This window comes from Leopardus geoffroyi, chromosome A3 (assembly GCF_018350155.1).
Source record: "Leopardus geoffroyi isolate Oge1 chromosome A3, O.geoffroyi_Oge1_pat1.0, whole genome shotgun sequence".
Taxonomy (NCBI): Eukaryota; Metazoa; Chordata; class Mammalia; order Carnivora; family Felidae; genus Leopardus; species Leopardus geoffroyi.
Window position 1 is genome coordinate 51848370 of NC_059336.1, and position 15308 is coordinate 51863677.

The 15308-nt window shown below is 35.0% G+C and overlaps 1 protein-coding gene and 1 non-coding gene across 8 annotated transcripts in view; one reads left to right on the forward strand and one right to left on the reverse strand.

Moving 5' to 3' along the window:
* Positions 1–15308, reverse strand: part of CCDC138 (coiled-coil domain containing 138) — a 138132-nt gene that overhangs the window by 61560 nt on the left and 61264 nt on the right. For 6 of the 7 annotated variants that reach the window (XM_045443732.1, XM_045443733.1, XM_045443730.1 and 3 more), the window contains one exon: positions 3579–3771. The exons of the other annotated variant lie outside the window; for it this stretch is intronic. In XM_045443732.1, the coding sequence (XP_045299688.1) occupies positions 3579–3771 (193 nt within the window). The remainder of the gene's footprint in view (positions 1–3578; positions 3772–15308) is intronic. 7 annotated transcript variants of the gene reach the window in all.
* Positions 12256–12362, forward strand: LOC123581827. The gene has a single exon (XR_006704039.1). It is a non-coding gene; the product is annotated as a U6 spliceosomal RNA (small nuclear RNA).

A 15308-nucleotide genomic window follows, 5' to 3' on the forward strand; every position in this document is an offset into this window, starting at 1 on the left:
CTTTCTTTGCTGTTCAGCCTGATTTCCACTATTCTGTCTCCCAGATTGAAGAGCCACCCAGGCACCCTGTTCTTCTGCATCCTCTAATCTGCTGTTGACTCCTCTAGTGTGTTTGTTCTCCCAAGTTCAGGAGTCCGCTTTATGACCATTATTTTAAACTCTATCAGGTAGATTATCTATTTTGTTTAGATCTTTTTCTGAGGTTTTGTCTTGTTCTTTCATTTTGAACATATTCCTCTGTGTCCTCATTTTGTCTGTGTTTCTATGCATTAGGTAGATTAGTATATCTCCTGATCTTGAAAGTAATGGCTTTACATAGAAAACATCCTGGAGGGTCCAGAATCAGTGTACTCTGATCACCAGAACTCAACCCTCAAGCAGTGTATCCTTGTGGGCTATGTGCACCTACCTGTTGTGACTGGGCTGCAAATGCTGTGCCAACTGGTGGGTTGAGGTGACCACTGAACCAGCTGCCCACCAATGCCCAGCCATGACTACTATGGATGTACTGGTGGGAGGGTCTGGCCCTGGCACAGCTGGATGAGGGGACCAGCTGTCAATTGCTGCAGGTGTGCTGGTTGGTGGGGGCCAACCACTAGTGTGAAGAGGGGCAGGAGGCGCTTTAAAAATGTGACTGCTCGGGCAAGTGCTTTGGGATGGGCATGTTCACAGGGGAACACTGGTAGAGAGCAAGCAGTGCCATTAAGGTAGATAGGGAGTGTCAAAAGGCATGCCAGCATCAGGCCTTGCTAGACTGAGGAGGGCAATAAAAATGGCACCTGCCAGCACTTTGTTCCTAGAGAAAGTTCCTATAGATCCCTATCCCTCCAAGCACATGCCCTATAATTAGTCAATAAATCTCCTTCACTTATGGCCCAGGTGCTTTTCAAACTGTTTCCCCATGCTTTGTCTACATGAGACTGTGCATGGGTACTTTAAGAGCAGAGTCTCCATTTCCTACAGCCCTCCAGCTCTCCTAGAGTTATGACCCACTGTTTTTCAAAGCCAGACATTATTGGGCTCATCTTCCCAGTGCAGATCCTTAGGGTGGGGTGGCCAATGTAGGGCTCGAACCCCTCACTCCTAGAGAGGTCTCTGCACCTGTGATGTCCTTCCTGATTCTTGACCACCACAGCATGTATTTGGTTCTTAAACAGACCATGTCTCTGTCCCTCCTACCCTTCTTGATGTGACTTTTTCCTTGTGTCTTTAGCTGTGGAATAGCTGTTCTCCCTAGTCTTCAGGCCATTTGCAGAAAGAATTGCTCTATTTGTAGTTGCAGCTTTGCCATATCCCCGAGAGGAGGTAAGCTCAGTATCTTTCTAGTCTGCCTTCTTCCTGGACTCTATCAAGGTTGCTTTAAAATCTTCTCAGGCAAGCCATGACCCATGTTGCTGTTTTACTTGTTTTAAATGATCACATTCATTTCAAGTGTTTTTTCACCTTTCCTACCACTTTCTCAACTTAAACTATAGTTGAATTCTCATTGGTATTATTACACTACGTCACTTGGAGTATCTTATAGTTTTTAAAATATTTATAAGGAAGAATAAAAGTCCCTTATTTATGTCATTTAACTTCATCTATAATCTTTATTACCCTGTTCATTCATCCATTATTTACCATATCTTTATGCCCTATTATATTTCACAAAGGGTTAAGTTTACAGACACCGTACTAGATATATCCATATTTTACACTTTTTGTTTTGTTTATATTAATAAGTCTTTTTAAAAAATATATTATTGCTATTTGTTAGTGATATTCATAGTAGTCATACTATAGCCATAGATAGTCATAGATGGTAATGATAGTTATTGAAAGTCAATAGACTTTGTGAATTTTCTTTGATTTTCTGAAACAAATTCTATCAGGCTGCTATAGCAAATACCACAGACTGTGGAGCTTATATATAACAGATATTTTATTGCTTACAGTTCTGGAGGTGGAGAAATACAAGACAAAGTTGCCAGTATGATCACTTTCTGGTGAACACCCTCTCCCTGGTTCACAGCCTACAACTTCTTTCTCACTGTGTCCTCAACATGATGTAAGGGGCTAAAGAGAGAGATCTCCATGGAGTATCTTTTATAAGGGCACTAATTCCATTCACAAGGGCTCTACCCTCATGATCTAATAAGCACCTCTTAAAGACCCCAATTATTAACAGCATCAACTCTGGGGGTTAGTACTTCACCATATGAATTTCTAGGGGACACAAATATTCAGATCATAGCACATTATATTCAATATATTTCTTAGCTAGTCTTATTGGATGGCCTTGATTTATAGAGAGTATCCACAAATTTAATAGTTTTTTATTAATAGTTTAAGACTATTAATAGTTTTCTGTATTCCTTTCCAATATTCATTTCTTTCCTTTTTTTTAATGGATCGTTGAAGACTGTCAGCATGTCCAATATTGAATTCCACAGAAGGTGACAGAGAGTACCCATTCTCTCTTGTTTTATCTCTATTGCATTAGTTTTATCAGTGATCATTTTATCAAATGATGTTGTAATGTATGTTGGTATGTGGTGAACTTTATTTTGGGCTAATACACCCTTCTCATAAATGACCTTTCAAACCGTTGCCAATGTGTTTAACTATGAGAACCATAAACATAAGGAAAAAATAATTAAGAAGATAGTTATAGTTTCATATTGTTGTTGTTGTAAAAGTCCATAATCAGGTGTAACTAAATCATACACACTTTCAGATAAAGTCGTAAAATTAAGTTATTGCCATTTCCCACTGAAAAAAAACCCTACACTGAGTTACATAATTTAACAAATAGGAAAGATAAAAGGATGCATACTTAATGTCTGACTATATTGGTATGGCTTACTTTAACAAGAAATCACCTGTTTAGAAATCCAAAAACATAACTCCTTACAGCTATATATCAAAACTATATATAAAATGGTCAACTTTGATTGAAACATTATTTTTAATCCATTAATTTCCTATTCACTATTATACATCAAGCACTATGCTAGTTGCAGGGGGATACAGTAGTAAACAAGGCAATTTTTCTTCAGTCAACTTACAAACTAGTGTAGGGATTGACAAAATTTTGCTGTAGAGGGCCACATAATAATATAAGCATCTAGGGGGCCATATAGTCTCTGTTGTCAACTACTCACCTCTGTTGTTATAAGACAAAAACAGTCATAGACAACGGGTAAAAAGTGAGCATGCATATGTTTAAATAAAACTTTATTTACACAACAGGTGGTGGGGCTAGATCTGATCACTAGGCTATAGTCTGCCAACACATGCTCCAGTAAAAAATAACATATTAGGAATTTCAATACTTTATGGTGAATACAATAATATTATCATGGGAACATGATCTAAGAGAATCAACAAAGTCTTCTGGGAGGGGGCAACAATCCAACTGACTAATCCATTTTCTCAAATTTAGCAAATAAAAGCTTACTATAATGTGCCACCATTATAAAATCTCATTCTAAAAATGGAAAACATATTTGACTATGTAAGAGTTGCTTCATTATATAGTATTCTCTTCTACTTGTTTATGAAAAATTATACCATAAGCACATTTGAAAGCTTACCTTGAGTGACTGTTTTGAGAACAATTAAAGTTGATAAAAATCTCAATGGTAAATTGGAGCTCTTAAAGAAAGCAGCTGTCTTTGGTTTATTCTCCACTGAATGGTCTAAAGAATTATCCTGAATTCCCTTAGTTACTACTCCTTTGAATATGTCTTCACCCAGTCTCCTCAATGTTGATGTCATAGTTGAATGCTGTTAAAAATATGTATTATCTTAGTATATTTGTCTATATCCATAATATATTTCAAATACTACAATCAAATATAGAAACAAGAAAAAGTCAATTTTTTTCTAATTAAAAAATGGATTAGAAATATACAAAATTAAAAAGTAGTAATTTTACAATCAACTTTTAAAAATTATTTCTGATTACTTTTCTAAAAGAATGAGCAGTCTGGGGCACCTGGCTGGCTCAGTCAGTTGAGCGTCCAACTCTTGATTTTGGTTCAGGTCGTGATCTCACAATTCGTGAGACAGAGCTCCACACATCAGGCTCCGTGCTGCCAATGCAGTGCCTGCTTGGGATTCTTTCTCTTCCTTTCTCTCTGCCTATCCTCCCACTCACACACACATGCACTCTCTCTCTCAAAATAAATAAACATTCGAAAATAGAAATAAGCAGTCTACAAGAATTAAGAAATTGGAAATGGTACTTTTCTATGAAAAAATTAGGAGAACTGAGAATTTGAAAATGTTTAAGAACATAATATGATATGTTTCTGGCACAGAGAAATCAATTGAGCAGAGAGGTAGACAACTATAGGTTCTTCACTCCTCCAACATTACTGATAAATAGCTTATCAGGTGTGTATCTTACAGTGTTAGCTTATAAAGTGATCATCTAGGGCCTCACTGCTTTACAACTCAGTATGATTATAACCATCACAGTGATTTTGATAACTTTTTTAACAATTGCAGAATAAAATACATGGTTAGAATCATGGATGATTCTCATGGTGAATAAACTAAAGACAATGGGCAAAACAGACATACTGGCATAAAAATATTTCTAAAATAACATAAGCTTTTATGATATTCGACATATATATTAAGAACCAAATAAAGGAAAACCATTTCACACTGCTGCAGATGAGGGTACATACCCACACTTTGAAATAACTTAAATATGGGCAACAAGTATTTGTTTAGAATTTCTACATATTAAAATTAAAGAGGTATATGGAGGTTTTATGGGTATCAAAAAACACAATGATTGGGTGGTGAATGGCGTAACAGATGCAATCTAATTTATTTAAATATATGGTCAGTAAATTCTAAATCAAAAAAAGGAACCCTCATACACTGTGGATAGGAATGTAAACTGGTATAGCTACAGTGGAAAATAGTAGGGACGTTTTTCAAAAAATTAAAAATAGAAATACCGAATGATCCAGCAATTCTGCTATCAGTTATTTACCCAAAGAAAACAAAAACATTAACTCAAAAAGGTATGTGCACTCCTCTGTTTATTGCAGCATTATTTATAAAAGCCAAGATATGGAAGCAACCTAAGTGTCCATCAATAGACAACTGGATAAAAAAGATGTGGCGCACACACACACACACACACACACACACACACAGGAATATTATGCAGTCATAAAAACAGATGAGATTTTGTCATTTGTGACAACATGGATAGACCTAGAGAATATTATGCTAAGTGAAATAATACTGAGAAACACAAATACCATCTGATTTCATTCATAATGTAGAATCAAAAACAAGCAAACAAACAAAAAGAATCAACCTTCAAATACAGAGAACAAATTGATGGTTGCTGGAGGGAAGGACAAAATGGGTAAAGGAAGTGGGAGATATAAACTTCCAGTTATGGAAGGAATAAGTCCTATGGAATATAGTCAATGATACTGTAATAGTGTTACATGGTGACAGTAGGTAGCTAATATTTGTTGTAGAGCTAGAATAACGTATATAAAAGTTGAATCACTATGTTGTATACCCAAAACTAATATAAGACTGTGTGTCAATTGCAGTCAAATGAAAAACAATTTTAAATAAGCTTTTAATATCATTAGGAAAAGATAATACATATATGTTTTAAAACCTTGGTATAAAAATAGGAGAAAATATTAGACATTCTAGAAGTTTCTTGATGCCTCATATTTCCCAGACTTGCAGCTGAAAGAGCTGGCAACCTGGAAACTGCAGACAAAAAAGCCCCAACATAAGCCTGCTCTCTCTAGCCAAAGGGCTAAGAAAAGAGCAGCTTTGCAAGACAAGAAACTTTTAGACAAAACCACAATTCAGCCAAACACCACAGAAAAATCTGTGGTCCAATATCCACTTAGATGAACAAAATTTCAAGGACAGCCTACACTTTCCAGGAAAGCCTAAAACCAGGCAGTAACAAAGTGTCCAGGAAGGCCATGTGAGGGGTAGTAATGAGGCACTCCCATCCCTCCCAGTTAGGGAGGTATCTCAGTGAAGGCCTAATGGGGAATCAGAACTCCTACTTAAGTTGGCAATAAAGAGGAGCCACCCTGTATTTCCTCTCTGCAAGAGCAGTGTCAAAGCCAGATAAACAGAGATCCAAAGTTTTATAATACCAAACTGTCCAGTTTTCAATAAAAAAATCACTAATCACACCAAGAACCAGGAAGATCTTAAATGGAATGAAAATCAGTAATTGGCAATACCAATAGCACAAAGATGTTAGAATTATCTGACAAACAGGGGCAGTTGGGTGGCTCAGTTGGTTAAATGTCCAACTTCGGCTCAGGTCATGATCTCACGGTTCATGAGTTCAAACCCAGAGTTGGGCTCTATGCTAACAGCTCAAACCTTGGAGCCTGCTTCAGATTTTGTGTCTCCCTCTCTCTACCCCTCCCCTGCTTGTGCTCAGTCTCTCTCTCAAAAAAATAAATATTAAAAATTAAAAAAAAATTATCTGACATTTTAAAGCAGCTGTGATAAAATTAGTAATTATGCATTTAAAAAAAAGAAAAATAGAAAACTTATCAAAGAAATAGAAATCCTTACCAGAGAAAATATAAAGAACCAAATGGAAATTTTATAACTGAAAATACATTAACCAAAATAAAAAACCAATAGGTTAAACAGCTGAATGGAGAACACAAGGAAATAATTGGTTAACTGGAAAATAAAACAACTGAATTTACCCAATCTGAACAACATAAAAAAAAAAAAAACTGGAGGGAAAAATAAACAGAAATTCAAGGAACTGAGGAACTAAAACAAAATATTTAATCATCATGTCAATCAGAATCCTGAAAACAAACAAAAAAAATCAGGGGGGACTGAAAAAATATTTGAAGAAATAATGGCTGAAAACTTCCCAAATTTGGGGGCAAAAAAAAATCTAGACACTGAAGAAGGTGACCAAACCCCAGAAAGGATAAATCCAAAGTAATCAAGCCAAATTAATCAAATCCAAGATACATCATAGCCAATTTGTGAAAACTAAAGAAAAAGAAAAAAATTGAGAGCAGTAACAGAGAAATTAACATATATGAAGAAAACAATTCAAGTAACAGTGGATTTCTTATTGTAAAGCCATGAAAATTGGCTAAAAGAAATTAGCACAACATTTTTCAAGTATTATAAGAAAATAACTATCATCTCAAAATGCCCAGTGAAAATATCCTTCAGGAATGAAGAGGAAACTAGGACATTCTAAGATGAAGTAAAACTAATAAAACAATTTGTTAACAGCAGACCTCTTCTAAAAGACTGCCTGAAAGAAGTTCTCAATGGTGAAATGAAATAATAAAAGAAGGAACCCTATAATATCTGGAAAGAAGAAAGAACACAGTAAGCAAAAAATATGGGCAAATTCTGAGTTTTATGTTTGACAGTAGAAGCAAAAATAGTAACACTGTCTAATGTGATTCTAAATGTATGTAGAAGAAATATTAGCACAGTAGTATTATAGAGGGGGTTAATTAAGGGATGAAAAGGCAAGGTTTCTCTATTTTAGTCAAACTGACAAAATGAAAACACCAGTAGACTATGGTAAATTATTTATATACAATGTGCTACCTAGAAAAACTAATAAAAAAGCTATAAAAAGAGAAATACTCAAAATTCTATAAATGAACCAAAATGGAGTTTTAAAAAATGTTCAAGTAACCCATAGGAAAGCAGGGGGAAAAACCCAGAGAAATGAAAAAGAGAAATGAAAACAAACAGTAAACACAAAATAAAGTCAACAAACTTAAACCCTAACATATCAATAACTACATTAAATATAAATGGCCTAAATATACCAATTAGAACACAGAACTTGATAAAGTTGAGTAAAAAGAAAATCTAGCTATATGCTATCTATAAAAAACTCATTTCAAATATAACATTACAAGTAGGTCAAAATTAAAAAATAGAAAAGGACATTATAAATCTAAAGAAAGCAGAGTGGTTGGTCATATTAATATCAGAAAATAGCTCTCAGAGCAAGGTTAATTACCAGGTACAGAGAGAGACATTACATAACGAAAAAAGAGTCAATCCACCAAAAAGACAGAACAAGCTTAAATTTATATGTGCAAAGCAACAGAGTTGCAAAATATATGAGGCAAAAAAATGATAATACCAAATAGGACAAATATATAAATTCACAATTATAGCTGAAGACTTCACTGAACACTTGATACAACTGGACAGAATATTAACAAGGACCTAAACTAATTCTAAAATACCATCAACCAGTAGAATCAAATCCACATTTATAGAACACTCCACACAACAACAGCAGACTACATATCTTCAGCCAAACAACACCAACAATACAACCAAACCCAAAAAAAACAGAAAGGTAAAAGCAAGATCTATGACAAACTTCTAAATAAATCATGGTTCAAGAGGATGTTTGAAGGGAACTTTTAAAAATACATTAAATTGAAAGTAAATGAAAATGGAACATATCAAAATTTGTGGGATACAGTTAAAGCAGTGCTGAAAGAAAAACAGGACTAAAAATATCACTATGTTAGAAAAAAGGAAGTCCCAAATCAATAATCTGAGTTTTTACCTCAGTAACCTAAAAAAGAACAAAATAAATCCAAAGCAAACAGAAGATAGGAAATAATAAAGACAAGATAAAAATGCAAACTATGAAACAGAGATAATCCTTTGGGGAAAAAAAATCCATAAAACAAACAAATTTCTGTCAAGAAAGCCAAAAAAAAGTGACACAGTATCAATACCAGGAACGAAAGAGAGGGCATCACTACCAACACTGAGAACATCAAAAGGATAAGAGAATATTACGAAAAATTTTACACATATATATTTAACAGCTTAGACAAAATGGGTCATTCAATTCCTTGAAAAGCACACACTTCTATAAATCACTTATATGAATCACCTATTAGAATATCCTTATAACTATTAAGGAACTTGAATCTCCCAAAAAAAGACATATTCAGGCTGAGTTTCATAGAAGAATTCTACCAGCTGTCTGAAGAAAAATGAACACTAATTCTATCTAATTTCTTTTAGAAAAGTGAGAGGATGGTACAATTCCCAATAAATTTTATGAACATAGTATGACCCTGATACAAAACCAGACAAAGACAGTATAAAAGAAAACTGTAAATCAATACCCCTAATGAATATAGATAGGAAACTCTTTAACAAAATACCAGGAAACAGAATTCAGCAAATATAAAAAGAACTATACAACATGGCCAAGTGGGGTTTATTTTAGGAACACATGACTAGCTCAGTATTTGAAAGCCATTTGAAAGCCACATTATCAGGTTAAAGAAAAAAATCACACGATCCTCTCAGTAAATACAAAAATCCATTTAAAAAACATTTTAACACTCATTCATGATTATAAAAACTCAGAAAAATAGTAATAGAGGGGAACTAAACTTGACAAAAAGCATCTATAAAACTATAGCTAATATTAATAGTGAAAGGACTATTTTCCCCTAAGATCAAGAACAAGCCAATGACTTCCATTATCATTCATATTCACCATAGTCCTAGATATTGTAGCTTATGAAAGACAAAAATTGAAAGCATATAGTCAAAAAAGGAAAACAAGAAAACTTTCTTATTCATAGATGCACGACTATATACAAAATCCCAAAGAATCTTCAAGAAAACTCCTAAAACTAATAAGATCATGGTCATAGGATACAGAATGAACAACAGGGACACCAAAATTTTAAAAATACCAACTTTAACCACTCAAAAACACTAAATATGCAGCTGAAAATCTAACAAATAATGGACAGGAATTCTATGCTTAAAACTACATAACATGGATGAAAGAAATCAACTTTCTAAATAAAATGGAGAAATCATGTTTCTGAACTGGAACACCCAACACTGTAAAGATGCCAATTTTTCTTAAATTTGTATACAGGCTAATGCAATTTGTATCAAAACCTCAGCAAGATATTTTGTAGATAGTGAAGATTATTCTAAAATGTATAAGGAAAGGCAAAGGAACTATTTATAAACATTTTTGAAAAACAGGAAAATGAGGGGGCACCTGGGTGGCTCAGTCCATTTAGTGTCCAATTTCAGCTCAGGTCATGATCTCGCAGTTTGTGAGTTTGAGCCCCATATCAGGCTCTGTGCTAACAGCTCAGGGCCTGGAGCCTGCTTCTGATTCTGTGTCTCCCTCTATCTCTCTCTGCCCCTCCACTGCTCTCTCTCTCTCTCTCAATCTCTCTCTCTCAAAAATAACCAAACATTAAAAAAAAATTTTTTTAATTAAATAAAACAAAAACAGGAAAATGGGGAAAAAATCAAACTACTCAACTTCAAAACATATTTTATTTTTTTCTTTTCCTGAAATTTATTGTCAAATTGGTTTCCATACAACACCCAGTGCTCATCCCAACAGGTGCCCTCCTCAATGCCCAACACCCACTTTCCCCTCCCTCCCACCCCCCATCAACCCTCAGTTTATTCTCAGTCTTTAAGAGACTCAAGTTTTGGCTCTCTCCCTCTCTCTTTTTTTTTTTTTTCTCAAAACATATTTTAAAATTATAGTAATCAACAGAATGGAACTGGCGAAGGAACAGACATACAGATACATGGACATAACAGAGAATCAAGAAAGAAGCCCACATAATTATTCCCAACTGACAAAGGTGCAGAGGAAGGAAAGCCTTTTCAGTAAAAGGTGCTAGAGCAACTGGACATTTACAGGCAAAAATGTAATCTTGATCTAAGTCTCACACCTCATACAAAATTAACTCAAACTGTACACAGACTTACATGTAGAAAATGCAAACATAGAAAATTTTAAGAAAAAAACCAGGAGAACACAATTTAGGGTTAGGCAAAAAATCCTTACACTTGACCCCAAAAGCAACATCCACAAAAGAAAAAACCAGTTCACTGGAAATCATCAAAATTTAAAGCTCTGCAAAAGACCTTGGTTGGATGAAAATACAAGCTACAAAAAAAGAAAAATAGTATTTCCAAATGACATATCCAACAAAGGACTAGTACCTAAAGTATGTAAACAAGTCTCAAAACAACGGAAGACAAATAATCCAATTAGAGAATGGGCAAAAGACAAAAACATACTGAAGAGGATATACATTTGGAAAGCAAACACATGAGAAGATACGTTTAGCCACTGGAGAGATGCAAATGAAAACTCCAATGAGAAAACAATACTACCAGAATGGTGAAAATAAAAAATAGTAACAACATAGTGGTGCCTGGGTGACTCAGTCAGTTAAGCTTCTGACTCTTCGTTTTGGCTCAGGTCATGATCTCACAGTTGGTGGGTCCAAGCTCCTTGTCAGGCTCCACACCGCTCCTGCAGAGCCTGCTTGGGATTTTCTGTTTGCCTCTCTCTGCCCCTCCCCTGCTTGCAATCTCTCTCTCTAAAATTAAAAAAAAACATAAAATAAAATAACAAAATAAAATATAAAATAAAAAATAAAACTTAAAAAAATAATAAAAACACTAAATGCTGGTGAGGTCATGGAGAAACTAGATCACTCATATATTGCTGGTAAGAGCATAAAATAATAAAATCACTCTTAAAATTTGGCAGTTTATTAAAAAAATTAAACATGGAGCTACCATACAACAACTACACTCTTGGACATTTATCCTAGAGGAATAAAAACTTTATACACAAAAACCTCCACATAAATGTTTACAGCATTTATAATGGTTAAAAACCAGTTTCCTTTAACCAATGAATGAATGGTTAAAATGTGGTATATTCCTATCATGGAATCAATAAAAAGAAATGCCACAACTTAAATAGATCTCCAGCAAATTATGCTAAGTAAAAAAAGTCAATCTCAAAGGGTTACATACTATATGACACAAATGTCATATAACATTTGTGAAATGACAAAATCATAGAAATGGAAGTTCGTGGCTGGAGGGATTAAAGAGGGGGTAGACCAGGAGGAAAGTGGGTATTGCTATAAAAATGCAACATGAGAACTTCTGATTTCTGGTTAGGCAGGTAAGGGGGTTGGAAGTTATCACTCCATCCTAACAAAAGTAAAAAGCTGTACAACTGAAAAATTAAACTTTCTTAGATCCAACAGAAGTGAGAACACAGGGCAAAGCCCAAATTTGGAGACAGACAGGTGAATACAGAGAATTACAGCTTACTGCAGCAGAAACCCATGAGCTGAAATCTCTGTGGGAACTGGTACCAGGGTAGGAAAATATGAACCATAACCAAAAATTGCTGGAGTGCTTGCTTCGGCAGCACATATACTAAAATTGGAACAATACAGAAAAGATTAGCATGGCCCCTGAGTATGGATGACATGCAAATTCATGAAGTGTGCCATATTTTAAAAAAGGAAAAAGAAAAGAAAACTGCTGGAGGCCCAATGTGAACAAGTCTGAGAGTTAAAAATGCTGGCTGTGGCCAGTCACAAGGGAGTTCTCAGATTTTGTTGGTTTTAGATGAGGAGCTCTAACAGTTCTCACAGTGAAGACTGGAGAAAAATCCCCTCATGCTTCAGGTAGGGGGGGTAAAAAAGTAACCATTTGGAAATATGACACAATTTTGTCCTTGTTAAAAAGATCTGTCCTCAAGAGAAACTACCTTACCAGAGCTTAACCTACTGAGATTTTATAAGAGTCTAACAGACCTAGCAGAAAGGAAATACGAAACTCCAGCCCACTCTAGCAATCCTGCCCCACCTCATGGGGAGAAAAACTGAGAGGCATTTATGAAGTTCATAGCCCCGAGACACAAGCTCACCAAATGACTGAGACTGAATTACACAACTACAGAACACTTCCCCTTCCCACACATTTAACCATAGTATTGAAGGTTCATTTACAGCAGTCACTTTTACACAGTACATCATGTCCAGATAACAAGAAAAAATTACAAGCCATGCTAAAAGGCAAAAAACACAGTGTGAAAAGACAGAGCAAACTTCAGAATCAGACTCAAATATGGTAGAAATGCTGGAATAATCAAAGAATTTAAAACAACTATGATTAATATTCTAAGAGCTCTAATGAAACAAGTAGACAACAGAGAGCAGAGAGATGGAAACTCTAAGAAAGAATCAAAAGAAATAACAGAGGGGCACCTGGGTGGCTCAGTCAGTTAAGCGTCTGACTCTTGATTTTGGCTCAGGTCATGATCTCATGGTTCTTGAGATTGAGCCCAGTGTTGGGCTCTGTGCTGATAGTGTGGAGCCTCCTTGGAATTCTCTCTCTCCCTCTCTCTCTGTACCCCCCCAAAATAAATAAATTAAACCCCAAAAAAACAAAAATACTAGAGATCAGAAACACTGTAAATGCAGAATACTTTTGGTGGGCTCATTAGTAGACTAGACACAGACAAAGAAATAATATCTAAGTCTGAAGGCACATCAACAGAAATTGGAACACAAGGAGGAAAACCCAAACTGGAAAAAATGGAACAGAATATCCAAAAATTATGAGACAATTACAAAAGGTGCAACACATGGGTAATGAAAATACCAGAAGGAAAATAAACAAAGGAATAAAATAAATATTTGAAGTGGGGATCCTAGGTGGCTCAGCTGGTGAAGCATCCCACTTGGGCTCAGGTCATGATCTCACGACTTGTGAGTTTGAGCCCCACATTGGGTGATCTTGAGCCCTGCTTCTGGTGACCTTGAGCCCTGCTCTGGGCTCTGCACTCTGTCTCCTCTCTCTCCGCACTTCCTGGGATTCTTCCTCTGCCCCTCACTCACTCACACACTCTCAAAAAAAAAAAAAAAAAAAAAAAAATATATATATATATATATATATATATATATAGCAGTAGTGACAGAATTTCCTCCAAATTAACACAAGAAACAAACCCCACAAAACCAGGAAGCTCAGAGAACACCTAAGAGGATAAATACCACACACACAAAAATGCATTAAGGCATATCATATTCAAACTTCAGAAAATAAAAGCTTTTTTTGAAAATCTTGATAGAAGCCAAAAGAGAAAAAAGGTTATTTACAGAGAAGCAAAGATAAGAATTACATCCAAAGTCTCCTCAAAAACCATGTAAGCATGAAGAAAATATAATGAAATGTTTAAAATGCTGAGGAAAAAACCCCACCATACTCTGAAATTATCTACATACTCTGAAATTATCTATCAAAAATAAAGGAAAAATAAAGATTTTCTCACACCAACAAAAATTGAGGGATTCTGTTACTGAAAGTAGTATTAATAAAAGTTATTTAGAGACAAGGAAAATTATATAGCTTAGAAACCTGGATGTACATAAAGAGCATTAGAGAAGGAATAAGTGCTTTTATTTGTTATTAACTGATCTAACAGATAAGTTTTTTGAAAACAATAGCAACAATGTGTTGGATTATGGATGCCTGTGTGTCTGTGAGCATGTGCATGTGTACCTGTGTGTATACACAATTGTATTATTGATCATTGTATCATAGACGTAGATATAGATATATACATGTTTATGTAGGTTAATGTGTAGTGAAATGAATGACAGGAATTATACAAGGGAATAAGAGACAGGAGGAAGACATCAGCAGTATTGTGTTATAGTAGTCCCCCCTTAACACAGGACATGTGTTCCAAGACCACAGTGGATATCCGAAACCATGGACAGTACCAAACCTTTTATATACTGCATCTTTTCCTATACATACATACCTATGATAAAGTTTAATTTATAAGTTATGTACAGTAAGAGGTTAACAATAATAAAACAGATTACAACAACATACCATAATAAAAGTTGTATGAGTGTGGCCTCTCCCTCAAAATATCTTATTTGTACTGTACTCACCCTTATGGTAATATTGTAGATGCTAAAATGTCTACAGGATGAGACAAAGTGAGGTAAATGATATAGACATTGTGACCCTACTTAGCATTAGACTATTACTGACCTTTGACAATACTTCAGAAGGAGGATCATCTGCTTCCAGACTTTGGTTTACCATGGGTAACTGAAATCGCAGGTAAGGTGAGTCTACTGTATCATAAAATACTCACACTACATGTAAAGCTGTATAGTGTAATTTGAAAGTGGATTTAGAGTAGTTCTAAGTGTATATTGCAAAGTCAGGGCAACCACTAAAAAATGTAGAAAAAGAAGTACAACTGAAGGCTAAGAAAGAAGGGAAAGTTAGAAGCATATAAAAGGTCCAATTAAAACCACAAAAGGCAGGAAAAGACTGAGAGAACAAAACAGGAACAAAGAATAATTGTCAATAAATAAAAAACAGTGACAACTATGGTAGATATTAATCCAACAATATCAATAATCACTTTCAATATC